At 42.2% G+C, this 24,688-nt stretch overlaps 1 protein-coding gene and 1 long non-coding RNA gene across 5 annotated transcripts; both read right to left on the reverse strand.

The window, feature by feature from the left end:
• Positions 1 to 513: 513 nt before the first annotated feature.
• Positions 514 to 11,886, reverse strand: fam185a (family with sequence similarity 185 member A). 2 transcript variants are annotated; one of them, XM_024423744.2, is made up of 8 exons: positions 11,218 to 11,886; positions 10,759 to 10,868; positions 5,583 to 5,675; positions 5,308 to 5,446; positions 2,670 to 2,711; positions 2,453 to 2,551; positions 2,114 to 2,248; positions 514 to 1,963 (listed from the first exon to the last, which is right to left on the reverse strand). In XM_024423744.2, exons 1-8 carry the CDS (start codon positions 11,630 to 11,632, stop codon positions 1,851 to 1,853), a joined length of 1,146 nt encoding a protein of 381 aa, XP_024279512.1. In that variant the 5' UTR covers positions 11,633 to 11,886; the 3' UTR covers positions 514 to 1,850. The 2 variants fall into 2 exon arrangements, with proteins under 2 accessions (XP_024279512.1, XP_024279513.1); XM_024423745.2 differs by having other exon boundaries at positions 10,759 to 10,872; positions 11,218 to 11,348.
• A 6,933-nt stretch (positions 11,887 to 18,819) lies between these two features.
• Positions 18,820 to 24,240, reverse strand: LOC112253360. Of its 3 annotated transcripts, XR_006083607.1 has the most exons (4): positions 23,610 to 24,240; positions 22,470 to 22,548; positions 19,929 to 20,274; positions 18,820 to 19,697 (listed from the first exon to the last, which is right to left on the reverse strand). It is a non-coding gene; the product is annotated as an uncharacterized LOC112253360 (long non-coding RNA). The 3 variants fall into 3 exon arrangements; XR_006083606.1 differs by having other exon boundaries at positions 18,820 to 20,274; XR_002953991.2 differs by lacking the exons at positions 18,820 to 19,697; positions 19,929 to 20,274 and adding an exon at positions 21,637 to 22,211 and having other exon boundaries at positions 23,610 to 24,226.
• Positions 24,241 to 24,688: the final 448 nt, after the last annotated feature.

The raw sequence follows: 24,688 nt of genomic DNA on the forward strand, positions 1-24,688 counted from the left end.
GCAGTTCCTCTCTCCTCCCTCTAGACATCAGTCAACGCAACATCATGGACTAGGTAATGCTTCCATAGCTTGCTGTATATGTGTGTAGAATTACAGTTAGCCATGTCAAACACCCCCAAAAATTGACTCGTGTTTCCAGGCCATGAGACTGCAGTCCTGAGCAGTGGGAGCACAGTAACAATGTAGCCCCCTACTAGTTTGGCTATGACTGCTGTATCCAATCAGATGATCCAACTAGAGCAAGGACACCTAGGAGGAAGATGAGCCAGCACAAAGTAGAAATAACAAAAATAGGAATTTGATAAAGGCCTGTGGAGAGGACTACAATTACACAACATGAGTACACAGTCCATGCAGACAAACAAAAACACCAGGACTGAGTTTATACAGTTTATATATACATTCCAACTACCAATTTAAGGTAAATGAAATCCCTACCATTCACTGCACCTTTAACTCAATGTCAAGCACCTGACTCGAATGACCAAAGATGAATAACCACAAAACAGATTATTTTTAGGCTAGGAAATGTTTAATTTTTAGCAGAACATCAATGCATTATATACATTTATGTAAAGCTTTTACATCAAAACATTTCAACTCAGTGGGAGAAAGGATCTAGATTTTTTATATGCATTACAACAGATTAGTGAATTTCATTTACATCATACAGCAAAACAGTTTTGCAATGAAATAATATTCAAAAAACAAAATTGCCTCAATTATTTCATTGTCAGTGTTCATGTCAACACTTTTCCCAGTATTTTTTATTCAAAGTAAATTGAACCCCCCATGAATAGTTTAAAATAAAAGGCAACAACAAACACTTGTCATTCTTTTACGAAGCATCCCAAAACATTTTGTACATTATGCAGTTTCAACCCTACGGTCAGAAAGTCTTAAGAGTGAGGTTCTCCTGGTTTGTCATAACAAACAATACAATTATCTTCCTCAATAGTGTGTAATGAATTCTACTCGATGAAAAGCCAAAATGAATATACATCCTGCCATTAAAAGAAAGCTAAAACATTTACATTTCACATACTATCAAACTTTCTATTTTCGCATAGTATTTAAAACGCAAGCGCGGGTATTCAGAAACAGCCAATGACTGAAATAGCCTGGCTGCCACTAGATTCATGGGGGGTCAGGGTAGCCTAGTGGCTAGAGCGTTGGACTAGTAACCGAAAGGATTCATGTTCAAATCCCCGAGCTGACAAGGTACAAATCTGTTGTTCTGACCCTGAACAGGCAGTTAACCCACTGTTCCTAGGCCGTCATTGAAAATAAGAAATTTGTTCTTAACTGACTTGCCTAGTTGAATAAAGGTAAATGTGAAAAAAATGTAAATTATGCTTGAGCCATTTCATGACAACAGTTGGCTAAAGCAGAAACATGATCGTGATCATGTTTTGCAACTGCATTTAGACACGTAATAAAGCCTAGTAGCCGTTGTCAATGCTACAGATATGATTTAAACTTGATCATGAAATTCAACAAAAACTATTGATTAAGAACAGAAATCAATGAGATTTTATTTGGTTTAAATCTGCTCTCATGGGGTTCTCCGTCTGCATGTGTCAAGGCTCCCAGAGGGCGATTCATTTCATCGTATCACTGATCTGTCTCCCAGTTCCACATTGGCAACTTTCTCTTTTCTTTTTTTTCTCCTCTCCTATGTCAGCTCAGCAGTAACCGAGAAAGACAACTGTGGTTGGACTCTGCCCAACAGTCACAGTCAATGAGATGTGTACACTTCTTGTCTACACTTCTTGTCCCTGAGGACTTAGTTCAGTAGGTAGAGAGGAGGTAGGTAGGACATTTTTGGAATGGGGCGTAGCAGTGAAGCCTCAGCTGCCTAGCTTCAGAGACTCAAACCAGCTCTGTGCCTTCAGGGTGATGGAGCCTCTGTCTGCCTGGGCCCTGATCCACTGGTCACCCTGGAGTTGCCCATTCATATGGCCTACAGGGAGAGCAGAATAAATGGAATCGGGTGGGTTTAGTAATAACAGTAGCAGTTGTGTACTATACTCACTGGGTGAGTAAACATAGTAGGAGTAAGTGTAACTCATTGGTGAGTTTAGTCCCAGTAGTATTTATAGGGATGACTGACCAGTGACAGTAGTCATGCTATCTTTGGAATCTCTCTCTGCTTGCTGAAGGACTATCTCTGGGCTGATCTCTACTGACATTCCACACAGCTGCACTCTTGCTCTTATAGAGGAGGGGACACGCACAGACACTGCACCTGAGAGAGATGGAGGAAGAAGGAGGGGGGGGAATAGAAAGCAAAAGGGAGAAAATAGTGATGGGAAGACAGTGACAGGAGAAGACTGGGTCAGAGGTGTAACATTGGAGAGAGAGAAAGAGTCAATTCAGAAGGATGACCAGATGTGGCTCATCCTATTGAGCATTCTATACCCAGTACATCCACCCAGAATGTTATGTTTACCTTGCTGAGAGTGGAGTTCTGCACTGCCATTGTCTCCTACATATGCATCAATGTTTCCACTCTTTGACAACACCTTCAGGTAGCCATTGTTAGAACCATCTGGCAAAATGTGTCAAAGTTAAAAAAAGAACAACGCTTAAAATCAGGTTAAAAGAGCCTCAAACAAAATTTGACACAATCGGTTTTCAAATGTAGAACAGAGTATTGTCCCACTTACCTACAATTATATCTCCAGTCTCATTCCGCACTGTGGCATCGCCTGTATGACAAAGAAACTAAATGTGAGATGCTGATGTACCCAGAGAGCTCACAGGCTAATGGTTTCCATGTCCTCTAGAAGAACAGAGGCTGTCTATCTCAGAGGAAATCTCCATTAATTATGGCTGACTCATCCTCTTCTCGCCTCACTTTCTCTCTGTTAATTGCTCTTCCTGGTTGTTTTCTTTGCCAGAGGTTCCTCTTCTTCTTTCACTCCACCTAACCTTGATTTATCTAAGCAGTGACTCACTCAGGCCATCCACAACTTAATCATCTTGTTTACACCAAGTTAGGGAAAGCATTTAAGTCTCTAGTCTAATGGTAGTCACTAAACCAAAACAGTACTGACCAGGAAAAACTCTGTGCCTTAGATATAGCTGATAAATAGTGCCCAGGGTTTTTGCATGACATGTCACATGTTCACTAAAAATTCAGGGCCCTAACTAAAAGTGCTGGCCAGTATTTGGCAGTATACAGTTGAAGTCGGAATTTAACATACACTTAGGTTGGAGTCATTAAAACTTGTTTTTCAACCACTCCACAAATTTTTTGTTAACAAACTATAGTTTTGGCAAGTTGGTTAGGACATCTACTTTGTGCATGACAAGTAATTTTTCCCAACAATTGTTTACAGGCAGATTATTTCACTTATAATTCACTGTATAACAATTCCAGTGGGTAAGAATTCACATACACTAAGTTGACTGTGCCTTTAAACAGCTTGGAATATTCCAGAAAATTATGTCATGGCTTTAGAAGCTTCTGATAGGCTAATTGACATCATTTGAGTCAATTAGAGGTGTACCTGTGGATGTATTTAAAGGCCGACCTTCAAACTCAGTGCCTCTTCGCTTGACATCATGGGAAAATCAAAATAAATCAGCCAAGACCACAGGAAAAATAATTGCAGACCTCCACAAGTCTGGTTCATCCTTGGGAGCAATTTCCAAACACCTGAAGGTACCACGTTCATCTGTCCAAACAATAGTACACAAGTATAAACACCATGGGACCACACAGCCGTCATACCGCTCAGGAAGGAGACACATTCCGTCTCCTAGAGATGAACGTACTTTGGTGCGAAAAGTGCAAATCAATCCCAGAACAACAGCAAAGAACCTTGTGAAGATGCTGGAGGAGACAGGTACAAAAATATCTGTATCCATAGTAAAACAAGTCCTATATCGACATAACCTGAAAGGCCGCTCAGCAAGGAAGGAGCTACTGCCCCAAAACCTCCATAAAAAAAGCCAGACTGTTTGCAACTGCACATGGGGACAAAGATCGTACTTTTTGGAGAAATGTCCTCTGGCCTGATGAAACAAAAATAGAACTGTTTGGTCATAATGACCATCGTTAAGTTTGTAGGAAAAAGGTGGAGGCTTGCAAGCCCAAGAACACCATCCCAACCGTGAAGCACGAGGGTTGCATCATAATGTTGTGGGTGTGCTTTGCTGCAGGAGGGACTGGTGTACTTCACAAAATAGATGGCATCATGAGGCAGGAGAATGATGTGGATATATTGAAGAAACACCTCAAGACATCAGTCAGGAAGTTAAATATTGGTAGCAAATGGGTCTTCCAAATGGACAATGACCCAAGCATACTTCCAAAGTTGTGGCAAAATGGCTTAAGGACAACAAAGTCAAGGTATTGCAGTGGCCATCACAAAGACCTGACCTCAATCCCATAGAAAATTTGTGGGCAGAACTGAAAACGTGTGCGCAAGCAAGGAGGCCTGCAAACCTGACTCAGTTACACCAGCTCTGTCAGGAGGAAGGGGATAAAATTCCCCCAACTTATTGTGGGAAGCTTGTGGAAGGCTACCTGAAAGGAAATGCTACCAAATACTAATTGAGTGTATGTAAACTTCTGACCCACTGGGAATGTGATGAAAGAGAAAAAAGCTGAAATAAATGATTCTCTCTACTATTATTCTGACATTTCATATTCTTAAAATAAAGTGGTGATCCTAACTAACCTAAGACATGGAATTTTTTACAAGGATTACATTGAGTTTAAATGTATTTGGCTAAGGTGTATGGAAACTTCTGACTTCAACTGTATATGACTAGGTATACAGTATTATATTGTGGCCAAGATGTACAGTCCATTCGGAAAGTATTCAGGCCATTTGACTTTTTCCAAATATTGTTACGTTACAGCCTTATTCTAAAATGTATTACATTCATTTTTGTTCCTCAAATCTACACACAACATCTCGTAATGACAGTGAAAACAGGTCTTTAGAAATGCCTTATGTAAATAAGTATTCAGACCCTTTGCTATGAGACTCCAAATTGAGTGCAGGTGCATCCTGTTTCTATTGATCATCCTTGAGATGTTTCTACAACTTGGAGTCCACCTGTGGTAAATTTAAATGTATTTGGCGAAGGTGTATGGAAACATCCGACTTCAACTGTATGTGTGAATTCAAACCGATATCACAACGACAAAGTATCCCACAAACCACTGTCATTACCATTGACTCATAAAAGCCAAAGCTCTGGGGTGACAATGTTAAGTCTCATGAAGGCCATGTTACTATGCAATGCTAACTGTACCATCCACTATATGCGCAGCACTCCCCTCCTCACCATGTATGTGTCCCAGCTGTATCCTCCCTGAAGAGGACGATATGGAGGTGGACTCAGCGTAGATGGCTTTCACCTTCAGAGGGCCATGTTCTGTCGACACGTTCATAGTAGTACCCTGGATCTTCTTCACATTCACCGCCTACAGACACAGAGCACAGAAAGAGCTTATATCTAGTATTAACTGTAATACTCATAACATTCAACACAAATATACTTATATAGAATAAACATAATTGGGTAGGGTAGGTCTCAGAGTATAACAGCTGCTACTGTACACTGTGTCCAGATGTGCTGATGTCCACGTTGCCATGGATGGTTCCCACCCCAGTGACGTTGCCCCCCTGGGACTGGACCTGCACCTGGTGACCCTGTAGAGTAGAATAGGAGATTTTTTACGATGGAAATATTTTTTTGCTCTCCTCCCATTGCCCCCAAAGCCCACACAAGAAAATACATGCTCAAGCAATATCTAATCTCCCCCTAACCTTCTAGGCATAGCCACGGGAAGTAGGAGTGCTGAGGGTGAAGCACCCACTGACAAATCGAAATCAACCTTTTCACCTGTGAGTTCCAAATATCTCTAATGGTCATCCCAGCGTGAGTTGTTTTATGCACGTGATGTCCGAATGCAATCACGGTTACAAAATGTGATTATTACACAACAGGACAGTTAACCTGCGCTGCCTGCTAATTATATTTTTATCATGTTGTTTCTACTGTATGTATATAAATCTATGATAATGTATTTACTGTATTATTCACATGTTTTCAAGTACTGTGACAAATAATGCATTCCGATTTATCGCATAGATTGTAATGGACACCTATGATGCTAAAGGCTGGACTTGTAGCCTACATTTTCCGGTTTGCATGATTGTGTTATGATGTCTCTACTTCTGTGAATGTCTGAACATTGCATCCAAAAAGAAACTGGTCACATTCAGAACATTTGTAAGGACTGTGTTTGTGCAAAATGTTTCTGTGAAAAAACAGTGTGGCCAGCTCAAATGCTGACTTGCGTCAATTGAAACTGGATGCTCTAAATAAGCGTTCGAATCACACCGGTTTGAGCGTATGCTGCAATGGCAATAAATTAATAAAACCAAAAGCTTACCTTGACTTGGAAGAGTTCCAGTGTTGGATAGTCATAGCTAGCTAGCTAAAATAGCACCCCTCTATGTTTAAGTAGGCTAAACTAGCTAGCTGGATTGACTAAGTGAAAAGAAAAACACTATGAAATATAGCTAGCTCTCCCTTTTGCTTCTCCTTCATTTTTGAAGAAATTAATTTGTTCAATACTGTCTCTCTAGAGTCACCCAGAAGTGGCGCTCCTAGTGGCCAGGGACTTTAGCGCAGGCAAACTTAAATCAGTTTTACCAAATTTTTACCAGCATGTCACATGTGCAACCAGAGAAAAAAATCCTAGACCACATTTACTCCACACACAGAGATGCAAACAAAGCTCCCCCCTCCATTTGGCAAATCTGACCATGATTCGATCCTCCCGATTCCCACTTACAAGCAAAAACTAAAGCAGGATGTACCAGGGACTCGCTCAATACGGAAGTGGTCAGATGACGTGGACCCTACACTACAGGACTGTTTTGCTAGCAAAGACTGGAATAGGTTCCGGGATTCATCCAATGGCATTGAGGACTATACCACCTCAGTCATCGGCTTCATCAATAAGTGCATCAACAACGTCGTCTCCAGAGTGACAGTATGTACATATCCCAACCAGAAGCCATGGATTACAGGCAACATCCACATCGAGCTAAAGGCTAGAGCTGCCGCTTTCAGTGAGCGGGTGACTAATCCGGACGCTTATAAGAAATCCCGCTATGCCCTCAGATGAACTATCAAACAAGCAAAGCGTAAATACAGGATTAAGACTGAATCCTACTACACCGGCTCTAACGCTCGTCGGATGTGGCAGAGCTTGAAAACTATTACGGGCTACAAAGGGAAACCCAGACGCAAGCTGCCCAGTGACGCGAGCCTACCAGACGAGCTAAATGCCTTTTATGCTCGCTTCGAGGCAAGCAACACTGAAGCATGCATGAGAGCACCAGCTGTTCTGGATGACTTTGTAATAACGCGATAAAGGTTGCCAAAGTGAACAAAACCTTTAAACAGGTCAACATTCACAAAGCCACGGGGCCAAATGGATCACCAGGACGTGTACTCAAAGCATGCTCGAACCAACTGTCAAGTATTTTCACTGACATTTTCAACCTCTCCCTGACAAAGTCTGTAATACCTACATGTTTCAAGCAGACCATCATAGTCCCTGTGCCCAAGGAAGCGAAGGTAACCTGCCTAAATGATTACCGCCCTGTGGCACTCATGTCGGTAGCCATGAAGTGCTTTGAAAGGCTGGTCATGGCTCACAGCATCCTCTTGGACACCCTAGACCCACTCCAATTCGCATACTGCCCCAACAGATGACGCATTCTCAATCGCACTCCACACAGCCCTTTCTCACCTGGACAAAAGGAACACCTATGTGAGAATGTTGTTCATTGACTACAGCTCAGCGTTCAACACCATAGTGCCCATGAAGCTCATCACTAAGCTAAGGACTCTGGGACTAAACACCTCCCTCTGCAACTGGATCCTGGACTTCCTGACGGGCCGCCCCCAGGTGGTAAGAGTAGGCAACAACACGTCTGGCACACTGACCCTTAACACTGGGGCCCCTCAGGGGTGTGTACTTCATCCCCTCCTGTATTCCCTGTTCACCCACGACTGCATGACCAAACATGACTCCAACACCATCATTAAGTTTGCTGACGACACAACTGATCACTGACAAGACAGCCTATAGGGAGGTGGTCAGAGAACTGGCAGTGTGGTGCCAGGACAACAACCTCTCCCTCACTGTTAGCAAGACAAAGTAGCTGATCGTGGACTACAGGAAATGGCGGGCCGTACAGGCCCCCATTAACATCGACGGGGCTGTAGTGGAGTGGGTCAAGAGTTTCAAGTTCCTTGGTCTCCACAACACCAACGAACTATCATGGTCCAAACATACCAAGACAGTCGTGAAGAGGGCAGGACAAAACATTTCCCCCCTCAGGAGACTGAAAAGATTTGGCATGGGTCCCCAGATCCTCAAAAGGTTCTACAGCTCAGTCTCAGAGGTGCGTTAAAAGCGCAGAGAGCATCATGAAGAACAAGGAACAGACCAGGCAGGTCCGAGATACTGTTGTGAAGAAGTTTAAAGCCGGATTTGGATACAAAAAGATTTCCCAAGCTTTAAACATCCCAAGGAGCACTGTGCAAGCGATAATATTGAAATGGAAGGAGTATCAGACCACTGCAAATCTACCAAGACCTGGCCGTCCCTCTAAACTTTCAGCTCATACAAGGAGAAGACTGATCAGAGATGCAGCCAAGAGGCCCATGATCACTCTGGATGAACTGCAGAGATCTACAGCTGAGGTGGGAGACTGTCCATAGGACAACAATCAGTCGTATATTGCACAAATCTGGCCTTTATGGAAGAGTGGCAAGAAGAAAGCCATTTCTTAAAGATATCCATAAAAAGTGTCATTTAAAGTTTGCCACAAGCCACCTGGGAGACACACCAAACATGTGGAAGAAGGTGCTCTGGTCAGATGAAACCAAAATTGAACTTTTTGACAACAATGCAAAACGTTATGTTTGGCGTAAAAGCAACACAGCTCATCACCCTGAACACCCTATCCCCACTGTCAAACATGGTGGTGGCAGCATCATGGTTTGGGCCTGCTTTTCTTCAGCAGGGACAGGGAAGATGGTTAAAATTGATGGGAAGATGGGTGGAGCTAAATACAGGACCATTCTGGAAGAAAACCTGATGGAGTCTGCAAAAGACCTGAGACTGGGACGGAGATGTCTTCCAACAAGACAATGATCCAAAACATAAAGCAAAATCTACAATGGAATGGTTCAAAAATAAACATATCCAGGTGTTAGAATGGCCAAGTCAAAGTCCAGACCTGAATCCAATCGAGAATCTGTGGAAAGAACTGAAAACTGCTGTTCACAAATTGCTCTCCATCCAACCTCACTGAGCTCGAGCTGTTTTGCAAGGAGGAATGGGAACAAAATTTCAGTCTCTCGATGTGCAAAACTGATAGAGACATACCCCAAGCGACTTACAGCTGTAATCGCAGCAAAAGGTGGCACTACAAAGTATTAACTTAAGGGGGCTGAATAATTTTGCACGCCCAATTTTTCAGTTTTTGATTTGTTAAAAAAGTTTGAAATATCCAATAAATGTCATTCCACTTCATGATTGTGTCCCACTTGTTGTTGATTCTTCACAAAAAAAGCCTCCTACTCAACAAATTGGATGCAGTCTATCACAGTGCCACCTGCTTTGTCACCAAAGCACCATATACTAACCGCCACTGCGACCTGTATGCTCTCGTTGGCTGGCCCTCGCTTCATACTCGTTGCCAAACCCACTGGCTCCAGGTCATCTACAGGTCTCTGCTAGGTAAAGCCCCGACTTATCTCAGCTCACTGGTCACCATAGCAGCACCCACCCATAGCACGTGCTCCAGCAGGTATATCTCACTGGTCACCCCCAAAGCCAATTCTTCCTTTTGTTGCCTTTCCTTCCAGTTCTCTGCGGCCAATGACTGGAACGAACTGCAAAAATCACCGAAGCTGGAGACTCACATCTCCCCCTCACTAGCTTTAAGCACCAGCTGTCAGAGCAGCTCATATCACTGCACCTGTACATAGCCCATCTGTAAATAGCCCATCCAACTACCTCATCCCCATACTGTATTTATTTATTTAGCTCCTTTGCACCCCATTATTTTTATTTCTACTTTGCACATTCTTCCACTGCAAATCTACCATTCCGGTGTTTAATTGGTATATTGTAATTACTTCGCCACCATGGCCTATTTATTGCCTTAACCCCTTATCTTACCTCATTTGCACACATTGTATATGGACTTTTTCTAACTGTATTATTGACTGTATGTTTGTTTATTCCATGTGTAACTGTTGTTGTATGTGTCAAACTGCTTTGCTTTATCTTGGCCAGGTTGCAGTTGTAAATGAGAACTTGCTCTCAACTAGCCTACCTGGTTAAATAAAGGTGAAATAAAATAAAATGAAAGCTGTGGATGTAAACGTGGTTAATATAATGTTTGGATTCAGTCTCGTGTCAGGTGAACCTTTGTGTCCTCACCTTTTGGTCTAATCATTTTCTCATAATCTCCAAACTGTTTCTTTTCAATTGCTACCATGTTTATCTATATGCTTTATATATTTATTCTGTATTAACTTGCTTTGGCAATGTAAACATGTGTTTCCCATGCCAATAAAGCCCTTTGAATAAGAATTGAAGGGGCTGCTGGGCCATTATAACAGATGTGGCTGTAGTTTTAGTCAAACTATAGCCTTATTCATATTTCACTTGACTGTACAGACTTTTATCATATTTACCTTGACTGAGTGCAGCACACAATTCCCCCTCTCTGTCTGCACCCTGCAGGTATCACACTCCATCTTCTGGACATGCACGTTGCCCTCTCCCTGAGTGGTGATGTAAAGGTCTGACTGACACACACACACACACACACACACACACACACACACACACACACACACACACACACACACACACACACACACACACACACACACACACACACACACACACACACACGTGATTTCACTCACCGTTTTGCTGTCATATCTAACTAATCACTGGTTTTATAAGAGGGAGGGGAAGTGCTTGGCTTGGGGTCATCATATCAATAATGTAATCATGAGCATCAGCTGACAGTCTGATCCTAGTACAGTTAGTACACCTAGAGCCATTCTCTTAATAGACTTATTTAATTAATGAAGCAGACAGTGGCTCTAAACTCGTGATTCAACTTCACAAACCAAAACACTCACCGCTTTTGATGGGAGCGGTCAGCTCCACTGACACGTTGCTGTTTTTGACCTCGGACAAGATGGACAGTTCCTTGTTTTGGTCATCATAGTGCACCTGGAAGTTGTCTAGTTGGACGGCTTGATCTGCGCTGGTGCCATGAATGGTGATGAAGGCCCGGTTCGCCTCGGGGAAAGCGTGCGGGTCCAGAGGTCGTACGGAGATGTTACATTGGAGCTGAACACGTACTTTGCTGAAGGGGTTAACAACAAGAGTCCACTGCTTCAAGGGTTTGCTCGCCTCTTTATTGGTTGGAGAGGTCGAGAACGCCTTCAGCATCAACAAGGAAGAGTCTTGGAGGTTATTTGGACACGCTGCCAGAGACCTCCAGCGTAGAAGTCCGAGACTTATACGTTGGTTCGCGGAACAACAAAACATCACGGTCACAGATCATAAACAGTCTTGAAAAGACTTAAACATTTGCACCAGGGCTCCTTTATTGCGGCGCGGAACTCCGTTGCGTTACGCTCCACGTCCTACGGGAAGACAATACTTTTGGCCAAAGGATGATGAAACAAGTTCGAACTGCTTAGGTGATATTCTAACCAAATGCAGGTTTAGAACCACTGTGTTTTTGCCCTGTCCAAAAATAAACCAGCCTCTCGTCGCTCACGATCAGCGTCTAAGTACTTCCGGGTGAGGGAATTTTTGAAAATGTCTAAATAAAAGTCCCCCACGTAATAGTACAAAACTGTAATTAACCTGTATTTATCATAACATATGAAATATAATTGTCTAAACATTAAACAATGATTCATATTTGCTCATATTTAAGTGACATTTACATTTCCCCCCAAAGTTAAACAAATGCCCCCAATGTAATACACTGTAGGCCTATAAATTACACATTGGCTTGTAGAGAAAAAAGTATTCTATGTACCACTGTAAAAGGAGGGTTGGGAAAACTCTGTCGAGTCTGTAGCACAGGTGGTTGGTGGAACCTTATTTGGGGAGGACGGGCTCATGGTAATGGTTGGAGCAGAATCGGTGGAATGGTGTCAAACACATGGTTTCTATGTGTTTGATGCCATTCCATAAGCTCCGTTCCAGACATTATTATGAGTAGTCCTCCCCTCAGCAGCCTCCACTGGTGTAAAATCTATATATGGTCTTATTTCATGGGGGACTCTGGTCTAAATACCCAGCAACACTTTATACTCCACCCCAATGCAATAATACACTGTAGGTCTATAAAATGATTTTTTTGCCTACCCTGTTTGCTTCCAGTGTGAAATAAAATGCCATTCCATACTAGACTTAATGAACTCATGCCTTGCCCTAATGGAGGTGCCAAATACGAATTATTAGCAGGTGATTAGTTACTTCAAAGACACAATGTAGGACTGACATACTAACCTAGATTAAGGATGAGCCAGTCACGCCTTCTACACATTTTAGTCATTTAGCAGATGCTCTTATCCAGAACCACTTACAGTAGTAGTGAGAGCATACATTTTCGTACTGGTCCCCCATGGAAATCAAGCCCACAAACCTGGCATTGCAAGCACCATGCTCTATTGACTGAGCCACACGGGACTACACATTAAAATCAACACAAGGCCAGCCTTGACCTGTGCCAAAAAATGTATCTTGGCCCGACGTGTAAAATATTTTTGAGGCCATATCCTAGTAAAATCATATTGCTATACTTTTATATTATCCCAAATATTCATTGCATTCCAACGATTCTGTTAAACCCACATTGGTCTCAATACAGTGTTTTGGTTGTTATTGGTACATTTTTTGTCAATATTACTGTTTGTGTATGGAGGTCTATGTGTTGTTAATTTAATAGGTCTACATGAGTTGGAGTCAAATTGAAGTCAATAAATTCTGGAAGTAATTGTAAATTAGAAAATTGATAGAAAAAATAGCTTCTTGACTTTAAATAGCTTTCCTTATCAGCTTATTTAGAAGAAAATGAAAATAAACAACCTTCAGTTCAAATTGACCCCAACCCTGAGGCCTAAATCCAGCACTCAAATGAGATGAGGATCGCACTGCACTCAATGCTTCACAGATCCATAGGCTATTCAATTCACATTCATTTACAGTTGAACTCCATGTTCAAGTAGGTATAGTTATCAATAGTGTGTTTCTTTGTTGTTATTGTTAGTCATTAAAAATGTATGGGCCTCCTGTGTTTTCCTTACTTTAAGAAAGGGCTGTTGGACACACTTTTCAAAAACGTTCTCCCTTTAAAACAAACTTGGTCTGAACATGACAGGAAATGTACAGAGGTTTTCTGCATCATACAAGTCAAAACCAAGACGGAATAAGTAGAGCAATTAGTGAGGTAATGTTCAAAATCATAGTTTTATTTCTTGATGATACAAAACATAGAATTGACGAGTGCATTGTCAAAATCTATACTCTGCATAAAGCTATCCAGAGAAACATATGTGAGAAAACCTAACTTGGAAATCCCAAAAGGCAACGCATACTTCCGAACCCGAGGAAAGCTGTGAGAAAAGGGGGAAAAAAATCACCAAAGCATCTCTGTAGGTCTTTTCAAATGATTCCAGCTATAAGTTCTGAATCATTCAGTCTTAATGAAAAAGACAGGGATGAACAATGATCAGAATTTACTGTGTAATGTGCCAAATCTGGTCAATAGGTTGACATTTCAGCAGGATTTCTTGAACGATACAAAGATAAAAATATGTAGATTTGCAAACAGGGCTTCAACTGTTAGTTCAACTCATCCTTGCATCATTGTTATATCTCCGGATAGTGAATTCTACCTTCAAACATTTTGACCCACAATCCATGACAAAATGTTCAGATATTAAAGAAGAACTTTGCTGCTCTCTTGTTGTCTGCAGTTCAGAGGCCTGGACACATCTAGATTTGACGTATCAATTACTCCTGGTTAAAATAGTTGTGCATTTAAACAGTGATCAGTGCTATGCATACTGATAGCTGTGAAACTTGCAAAAACAGCATCTCACACAATGAGAATTACTTCAGCTACATTTTTCAGGTTAGTCTAAATACAGACACATCATTGCTAGATATTATATTCAGACAATTAATCACTAAAGGGGGTGCACACACAAAATGCAGTCAATGTGATGGTGTATTGATTAGACAGACTGTTTGGACCACCACACCAGATATTCTTGTTATGTCTGTGCCCCGTGTAGCAGAAAATGGTAGAAAAAGACTAACGTCTACTCCCGCTCCACCACTTGACGTCGCTGGTCTACTAACCGCCGGTCCTGGCAACCCATCACTGCGTACACCTGGCAACCCTCATTATGCACACCTGTGCCTCATCATTTGGCACACCTGGACCTTATCACTTCCCTGATTACTCCCCCTAATATATATATATGACTCCATTGTCATTTCCCATCAGGCGTTATTGTCTCTGTTTATGTTCTCATGTTTAAACGCTGTGCTTGGTTGTGTATCATTATGGAGAATTTTATAAAAATTAACACAACTGCTTCCTAATGCCCTGCATCTTCATTACAGAATAACACCTCACCTCATGGAAGCAGCAGTTGATCAAGGCATCTCCCAGATGGTCAGCGAACAGGAAGACCTACTTCGCCAACAACACGACCAGCTGGCTCAACTGGTGACGGCTATTGGCGAGGTGTATCATCGTTGCCCAAGAGGCTGGGATACTGTTGAGCCAGTATCCCAGCCCATCCAGCAGTCTGTCCAGGTCAGCTCTGTTCAGGGGGGTCTTCGATCATCCACCAGAGATGGAGGTGAGTGCTTACTCCACCTACGGCAGGAAGGCCAGACCTCTGCGGATTACACCCTCATCTTCAGGACAGTGGCAGCATCCAGCAGATGGACTGAGCCGGCACTCCGCACCCTATTCCAAAGAGGGTTGCGCGAGGAAATCCAGACGGTGTTGGCGTGCTGAGATCTCTCCTTGGATGCACTTATCGTGATGGCCATCCATCTAGATAACTTTCTGGGGGAGCGTAGGTACCACCACCTCTCTCCCTCCTTCATTGACCAATCTGAGTCAGAGCCTGAACCCATGGAAGTAGGGGCCCCTCGCCTACCTGTGGCTGAGCAACAGTCGGAGACAGCTGGGGATCTGTCCCTATTGCGGACAGGAGGGGCACCAGCTTCAGCAGTGTCTGATATGTCCCAACCCGGGGTCCACAAGAGTAGAGGGACGGTCCCGTGATCATCCGTCTCCTGGGTTTGGCGTGAGTATTCCACCATCCTAACTTTCTGCCAAACCCTTTCTAGAATCCATATCACTAGCTGGCTGTCCCTCAAATGTTGTCTAGTGGGCCGTGGGGAATTTAATTGAACAGGCCCTTGCAGCCTCACTGAACATCCCCTCATATCTGCTCTCAATTTCCGGTTCAATCCTTGGCTGGACAACCACTGGGATCATGTAATGTCACACTCACCCTCACTGTGGGACCTATGCACCAGGATAGCCTTCCCTTCCTCATCACCACACCCACGCAGTCATCCTCGGCCTCCCGTGGCTTCAACTTCATAACCCCACCATCTCCTGATCGAGGATGAGAATCACCGCCTGGGCACCAGGATGCCGGAGGACCTGCTTTCCCTCACCTTGTGGTTCCACTTCTGAGAGCCGGGTAGCGCCCACCAGCCTATCCCGCCTTTACTGTTGACCCTGTGTTTTGGGATGTGGATGTGGACATCCGCCAGGCTCTGGAGAGGGAAACCTCTACCTGCCCTCCTGAAAGCATCTACATCCCCCTCGGCGGTAAGGAATAGGCTATTGACTTGGGCGCACACATCCCATACTGGACACCCAGGTATCACTCACACTATTCACTCCATCTCTGAGAAATACTGGTGGCCCACCTTGGCGCAGGACACGGCCCACTAGATAAACTCATGTTCCGTATGTGCCCAGACAAAATCCCCCCGGCATGCTCTAGCAGGGAAGCTCACTTCCCGTGCCTCAGCATCCCTGATCTCATCTGTCCATTGACTTTGTTACTGATCTCCCCTCTGATGGTTTCACCACCATTCTGGTGGTTGTAGACAGATTTTCTAAATCATGACTGTTTATTTCTCTCTCTGGTCTCCCTACCGCTCTCCAGGTCGCTAAGGCACTGTTCCAGCAGGTCTTCCGACACTGGCCTTCCGGAGGACATTGTCTCCGACCGTGGCCCCCAATTCATGTCACCGGTATGTAGGGCTTTCATGGAGAAACTGGGGGTCACAGTCAGCCTCACTTCCAGGTACCGTCCTCAGTCCAACGAGCAGGTGGCGAGGACGAATCAGGAGCTGGGGAGGGTCCTGAGGAGTCACTGCCAGGACCGGAAGGGGGAGTGGGCCCGACTGCTTCCCTGGGTGGAATACGCCCAGAATTCATTACATCACTCCTCCACTGGGCTTACTCCCTTCCAGTGTGTCCTGGGTTATCAGCCAGCCCTGGCTCCGTTGACTCTGAGCCAGACTGGACCTACTCACTGTCAGTCATACTCTGGACCTAGTTTTGTCCACTGGAATAAATGTTGTGGATCTTAATGTTTTTTTCTCATAATCCTGGACTATCGGACCACCATGTTATTACATTTGCAATTGCAACAAATAATCTGCTCAGACCATAACCAAGGAGCATCAAAAGTCGTGCTATAAATTCCCTGACAACACAAAGATTCCTTGATGCCCTTCCAGACGTCAGAGGACAAAAATCAGTTAAACACCTAACTGAGGAACTCAATTTAACCTTGCACAATACCCTAGATGCAGTTGCACCCCTAAAAACTAAAAACATTTGTCATAAGAAACTAGCTCCCTGGTATACAGAAAATACCCGAGCTCTGAAGCAAGCTTCCAGAAAATTGGAACGGAAATGGCGCCACACCAAACTGGAAGTCTTCCGACTAGCTTGGAAAGACAGTACCGTGCAGTATCGAAGAAACCTTACTGCTGCTCGATCATCCTATTTTTCCAACTTAATTGAGGAAAACAAGAACAATCCTAAATTTATTTTTGATACTGTCCCAAAGCTAACTTAAAAAGCAGCATTCCCCAAGTGAGGATGGCTTTCACTTCAGCAATAATAAATTCATGAACTTCTTTGAGGAAAAGATCATGATCATTAGAAAGCAAATTACGGACTCCTCTTTAAATCTGCGTATTCCTTCAAAGCTCAGTTGTATATTATATGTAAAAATATATTTTTATTTGTTTAACACTTTTCTGGTTACTACATGATTTCATATGTGTTATTTCATAGTTTTGATGTCTTCACTATTATTCTACAATGTAGAAAATAGTAAAAATAAAGAAACCCTTGAATGAGTAGGTGTGTCCAAACTTCTATTTCCAATATAGTCATATTTTTAGACAAAAACTAATTTGTGAAATGGTATACATGCCATGAAAAGCTTTGGCATGTAAACTGCACTGAGACATCAAAGTTGTCAGTGGGCTGTAGTTTAGAATTACTCAGCAAATTGCTGCACAAAGACACATTTTGTCATGTTGCATATGACTGGATAAGTAGAGTAGAGGTTCTCCACTTTGGTCTCAAAACATAATTCACTAATGCACTGTCTAATGCAAGGAATGTGAATTTCTCTCAACTTGAAGACATTCCTAAGCCAACTCAGAGAGAACTGTCTTCACTAACCGCTGACGATTTTGATTCAATAAGCAATGGGAAATGGTTCAGTGATAAGAATTTGTGTTGCTTGATCTTGTAAACTCTTATTTGGAGGATCACTTTGAGTTGATGTGCCCCACTTATTTTGTTAGCCAACAATTACAGAATCTCTGTTCTGAGAGGATAGATGTTCTGCCTAAGGTACCTAGAATAGCATGCAATTGGCAATGTTTGAGGCAGAGGTCCAGTGTCTGTGTTCTTTTGCCCATCTTTAATATTTTATTTTTATTGGCCAGTCTGAGATATGGTTTTTCTTTGCGACTCTGCCTAGAAGGCCAGCATCCCGGAGTTGCCTCTGTTGATGTTGAGACTGGTGTTTTGTGGGTACTATTTAATGAAGCTGCCAGTTGAGGACTTGTGAGGCGTCTGTTTCTCAAACTAGACAATCTAATGTACTTGTCCTCTTGCTCAGTTGTGCACTGGGGCCTCCCACTCCTCTTTCTATTCTGGTTAGAACCAGTTTGCGCTGTTCTGTGAAGGGAGTAGTACACAGCGTTGTACGTGATCTTCAGTTTTTTGGCAATTTCCCACATGGAATAGCCTTCATTTCTCAGAACAAGAATAAACTGACGAGTTTCAGAAGAGAGTGCTTTGTTTCTAGCCATTTTGAGCCTGTAATCGAACCCACAAATGCTGATGCTCCAGATACTCAACTAGTCTAAAGGCCAACTTTATTGCTTCTTTAATTAGCACTACAGTTTTCAGCTGTGCTAACATAATTGCAAAAGGGTTTTCTAATGATCAATAAGCCTTTTAAAATGCTAAACTTGGATTAGCTAACAATGTGCCATTGGAACACAGGAGTGACGGTTGCTGATAATGGGCCTCTGTACGCCTATGTAGATATTCCATTAAAACATCAGCCAATTCCAGCTACAATAGTCATTTACAACATTAAAAATGTCTACACTGTATTTCGGATCAATATGTTATTTTAATGGGAAAAAATTAGCTTTTCTTTAAAAAAAAAGGACATTTCTAAGTGACCCCAAACCTTTGAACGGTAGTGTACATTACCCAACAAAATTGACAGAAAATCTATCCCTTCCATATCTATCCAATATGTGATCAACATAGACATCCTCTAGAATCATTCACGCACAATTGCAACATAGGTGTACTGCATGTAATCAAATGTAAGAAATTTGATGAAACAAATGAATGAAAATAAAACATAACGTTTAGCACGCATTAATTTGCATTAAGACTGTGAGCATTTGGCCATAAATTCTCATCCATATCACAGTGAATGTCATTGTTCATGCACCGTGGGAAAAACCTTCTTGTATGGCGAATCCAAGCCTGACATTGGTCTGCATTAATATCGTTGCATGTCTCATCCATGGCCAGAAGGAGGGTGGCATGCTCACGGGGATGTCGATCGTACACCTTCCACCTCCATACTAAAACAAAATACTCAATAGGTTTGAGGAAAGGAGAGTATGCGGGCTGGTATAGGGTCATGAATCGGGGATGGGCCCAACAGCCTGAACCAATTCAGCATGGTGTAACCTGACATTGTCGAGCACAATGACATAGGTGACCCCTTCACCTTGCCTGCCTGCTCAATTTTATTGAGAAACACAATGAGGTGTGCAGCATTGTATGGTCCAAGTAATGGCCTACCACACCATCTTCAGAGAAGGCTGCGCGCATAGAGATGTTTCCCCCACGTTTTACAGGCACTTGGACAGTCGCCCGTTGGCCGATGAGGATCCGCCCAAGGTGCCGAGTTTTGGCCAGGTTGAAGCCCACTTCATCAACAAAGATATACTTGTGATGGTTCACAGCAGCATCAAGCGCCATCATCCTCTACATTTTTGGGGGAGTTAGTTATTTTTACAGTATAGTTCCAATATGATATTGTGAAGTAGCATGTGCATCAAATAATAACAATAATACAGTGTATAGTGCTGTACCTGAACATACTTGACCCACAGTTGTTTTACCCGATTGTTAATTATTTCAAAAGGCAACAGGTAAATGTATTTCATGATGGAACACACATTGGCAAAGGTGACATTGTTCTCCTCAATAGCCTACTTTATTTTGGACAGCCGTATGTCATTCCTGGCCCTCACCATTTCCACCACTGTCCAGTCCTGCTGGTCGGTCAGCACACGGCCACCACCATGTGTTCTCCTGTCAATTCTGAGGGTAGTATAGAGTATACTTTAACATGTTTAGTGAATTTACATGCATTACAATATGTAATTTACTGTAAATGTAATGATAATGTATATCCTGCAGACTTACCAGTTTTCTTGGCGAAATTTTCTCATGATCGAATTGACAGTTGATCTTTTCAGATTGGTGTGAACTAATCTGTCAGCCTCTTACCACATGGTCAACGACGATGTCCCGGACTTCATTAGATACAACCTGCCGTCTGCCCAGTGGTGGAAAAAGTACTCAATTGTCATACTTGAGTAAAAGTAAAGATACCTTTTCGAAAATGACTCAAGTGAAGTCACCCAGTATAATACTTCTTTAGTAAAAGTTTGAAAGTATTTGGTTTTAAATATACTTAAGTATCAAAAGTAAATGGAATGGCGGCCTCCCGGGTGGCGCAATGGTCTGGTGCTGTGCCACCAGAGACTCTGGGTTCGAGCCCAGGCTCTGTCGCAGCCGGCCGCGACCTTGAGATCCATGGGGCGACGCACAATTGGCCTAGCATCATCCGGGTTAGGGAGGGTTTGGCCGGTAGGGATATCCTTGTCTCATCGCGCACTAGTGACTCCTGTGGTGGGCTGGGCGCAGTGCACGCTGACCAGATCGCTAGGTGTACGGTGTTTCCTCCGACACATTGGTGCGGCTGGCTTCAGGGTTGAATGCGCGCTATGTTAAGAAGCAGTGCGGCTTGGTTGGGTTGTGTTTCAGAGGACGCATGGCTCTTGACCTTTGTCTCTCCCGATCCCGTACGGGAGTTGTAGCGAAGAGACAAGACAGTAACTACTAACAATTGGATACCACGAAAAAGGGGGTAAAAAGTAAATGGAATTGCTAAAATATACTTAAGTATCAAAAGTAAAAGTATAAACCATTTCAAATTCCTTCTATTAAGCAATCCAGATGGCACAATTGTATATTTTTTAAAATTTTTAATGACGAATAGCCAGCGGCACACTCCAACACTCAGACATAATTTACAAACAAAGCATATGTGTTTCGTGAGTCTGCCAGATCAGAGGCAGTAGGGATGACCTGGGTAGTTGTCTTGATAAGTTTGTGAATTGGTGTCACGTTCCGACCTTAGTTCCTTTGTTATGTCTTCGTTTTAGTATGGTCAGGGTGTGAGTTGGGTGGGTTGTCTATGTTCCGTTTTCTATGTTGTGTTTGGCCTGGTATGGTTCTCAATCAGAGGCAGGTGTCGTTAGTTGTCTCTGATTGAAAATCATACTTAGGTAGCCTTTTCCCACTTGTGTTTCGTGGGTGTTTATTTTCCGTGTCAGTGTTTGTTTCCACCCTCAGACTGTTAAACAGTCATCACTAACATAGAAAGGCTGCTGCCAACATACAGACTCAAATCATTGGCCATTTAATAAATGGATTTAATAAAGGTATCACTACTCACTTTAATGCCATAATGCCATTTTAATGTTTACATATGAGATGAGTAATGTAGGATATGTATATATTGTATTTTATACAAGATGCAATATCTATTGCATCTTGTATATATTGTATTTTATACAAGATGCAATATCTATTGCATCTTGCATATATTGTATTTTATACAAGATGCAATATCTATTGCATCTTGCATATATTGTATTTTATACAAGATGCAATATCTATTGCATCTTGCCTATATTGTATTTTATACAAGATGCAATATCTATTGCATCTTGCCTATGTCGCACGGCCATCGCGCATCCATACATTTATATGTACATATTATCTTTCCATCCCCTTACATTGTGTGTATAAGGTAGTCGTTGTGAATTTGTTAGATTACTTGTTAGATATTACTGCACTGTCGGAACTAGAAGCACAAGCATTTCGCTACACTCTCATTAACATCTGCTAACCGTGTGTATGTGACCAAAAACATTTGATTTGAGCGGAGTAACCGGATGGTCCTACTTAAATTCGCTTTTGAAGATGCTTTACTGAGGACAGTTTATCAGCTGTACCAGTGATTGTCTGGGAGGTGAGTTTATCATGTCCACCTCGTGTTGAGATTCAAAGTTCAAACCACTTTAAATGTGCAGCTGCAGCTTCACACTTTTCTGGTCTCGTGTTTTTTTCTTAACCCATCGATAATAGAGGTGGTTCCGGCAGGCTGGCACGCTCTCTGACTTCACTCCGGGCGGTAACTACTCACTGTGCAAAGTTAGGTAAAACAATTATCTCTTATAGCTTCTCAAATCACATCCCTCTCTTAACAAAAAGACTAAATTTTTCATATTACATGCACAACGCAGAGTATGGAAACTTTATATACTGTACTTTACAAATTACAGTATTTCTTTTAGAACATTTTTATGACATCACAAAATAACAAACAAAATGACAGTGTTCTATAGATCGCCTCTGACCATTCCCCACATTCTATGTTAGAAATATTGTTCCAGTACTCACTTTTGAATGTGTTAGAGGTTCAGTGGGGAAAAGTACATTCCTTTGATGAATCTTGAGAGTGCAGGCCTGAATCTTCTCCCTTGATTTACAACAGGGTGTGAGTTGTTAACCCCTACTAGTTTTTTCCTTAACTCTCTAGGGTGAGATGGGTTCTGATTGAAGTTATTCATTGCAAACCTGATCTGACCTATTTGGATTCTTGTGGACAGTCATGACAGTTATCATACATGTAATTTAGATGTTTATTCTTTCCAAACACACATGTTAAATCCATATATAGTAGACAAACCAGTTTAAAATCTATAGTTTATCAAACGGTTAAGTGATTATCCAGTAAGCGCAGTTGGATTAACTGATGGTCAAATATATTTAAACAAATGAGAAGAGAATCATATGAAAATTGTGAGCGTTGCATTGTGAAAGGCAATTACTTTAAATGAAATGTATTTCTAGATGAAACACTGATTAGATTTGATGAAGAAGTTACTGTGTAATTTTGATTTTGTGTGATCATCAAAAACAGCCTTTTTGATGATCTGTTTGAGTGGTGAAGTTTTACCACATACTTGTGAAAATAGTACCAAAACGATAAAAAAACTGTAATACCTGTGAATTTAAAAGTACATTGGATGGCCATCACTATAAACATGAAAAATAAAGTATTTGCTCGCAATAGTATAACATTGAGTGTTAAAAAATGTACTCCTTAAAGCAGTATGAGAAGGAACTGGAGGGCATTCTTCACTCACTACAAATGGGATGGGAAGATTGGGAAGATTGTCAATTAATTAACTCACAACACTGACCATGCATTGTAAATGTGTGTCACGTCCTGACCTTGGTTCCTTTTTTATGTCTCTATTTTAGTTTGGTCAGGGCGTGAGTTGGGGTGGGCATTCTATGTTTTGTATTCTATGTTTTCTATTTTTATGTGTTTGGCCTGGTATGGTTCCTAATCAGAGGCAGCTGGCAATCGTTGTCTCTGATTGAGAACCATACTTAGGCAGCCTGTTTTCCCACTATGGGTGTGGGTAGTTATTTTCTGTTTAGTCTTTTTGTTGCACCTTACAGAACTGGTCGGTTTGTTGTTTTGTTCAGTATTCAGTATTCATTCTTTATTCAATTATTATGAATACGTACCACGCTACACTTTGGTCCTCTTCTCATTCTCCCGATGACAATCGTTACAATGTGGCTGTCACGAGTCCGACCGAGGGTGGCTTCCCTTCCTGGTCGGGTGGCGCTCGGTGGTCGTCGTCACCGGCCTATTAGCTGCCACTGATTGTCTTTCCTCCCCCTCCTTGTATGTTTATTGGTAGCACCTGTTTGTGAATGATTAGTTGGGCTTTATTAGACAGCCGGCCCGCCTGTTTGTTGTGCGGGATTAATTATTGTGACCTTCGGTTCTGTATTAGAGGAACGTGTTTGTTTCCTGGTCGTGTATTTCAGTTGTACATTTTTCGTCCCCCGTGTTTGGGGCCGTTATTGTTGTGAGCACCCTGTGTTGCGTTTGTGCGTTAAATAGCACAGCATTGCACTCTCTGTTTCCTGCGTCTGACTCCACACCCACGACACCCGGAGCGTTACACTGGCACTGACCCTGTAAATGGCTTACTTTCTCTGTCTTTTTCTTATTTCTTGTGTGTTTAAAAAAAATCGACTTTAGACTATTTTATATACGGTAGTATGGCATAAATCACATAATCCAATAGAGAGATTGGGCTAAGGCAGAGAGCTCTGTAAATATTTAATCATTGGACATATGGAAGTGTAGCGGGTCTTATATGCACCACAGGAGAACCAAGAAATGAAGAGCGACACCACAGCTGTCTTTTAGGCTGCAATAGTATCTGCAATAGTATTGTGTAAAGACAGGACAGGAACACATCAGTCTCCAATGCACCATCTGACAAGTTGTTCTCTCTCTCTCTGTGTTTTCTCGGACTCACACAATCACACTCATACATAAAGCCATAATGTATACTATAAAATAATAACCAGTCCTTAATATAAAGAATGTATCATCTTAATTCTTAGACAATAGAACCATACCTGCAATAGTATTGTGAAAAGAGGACAGGAACACATCAGTCTCCAATGCACCATCTGACAAGTTGTTCTACACAGGAGCATGAAGAAAGGTAAAACACATATCCTGTCTCACATCCCCAATACATTGCTAGGTGCTTTCAGTATTGACAGTACCAAAATACAACAAC

The sequence above is a fragment of the Oncorhynchus tshawytscha genome, linkage group LG06 (genome assembly GCF_018296145.1).
Source record: "Oncorhynchus tshawytscha isolate Ot180627B linkage group LG06, Otsh_v2.0, whole genome shotgun sequence".
NCBI classification, from domain to species: domain Eukaryota; kingdom Metazoa; phylum Chordata; class Actinopteri; order Salmoniformes; family Salmonidae; genus Oncorhynchus; species Oncorhynchus tshawytscha.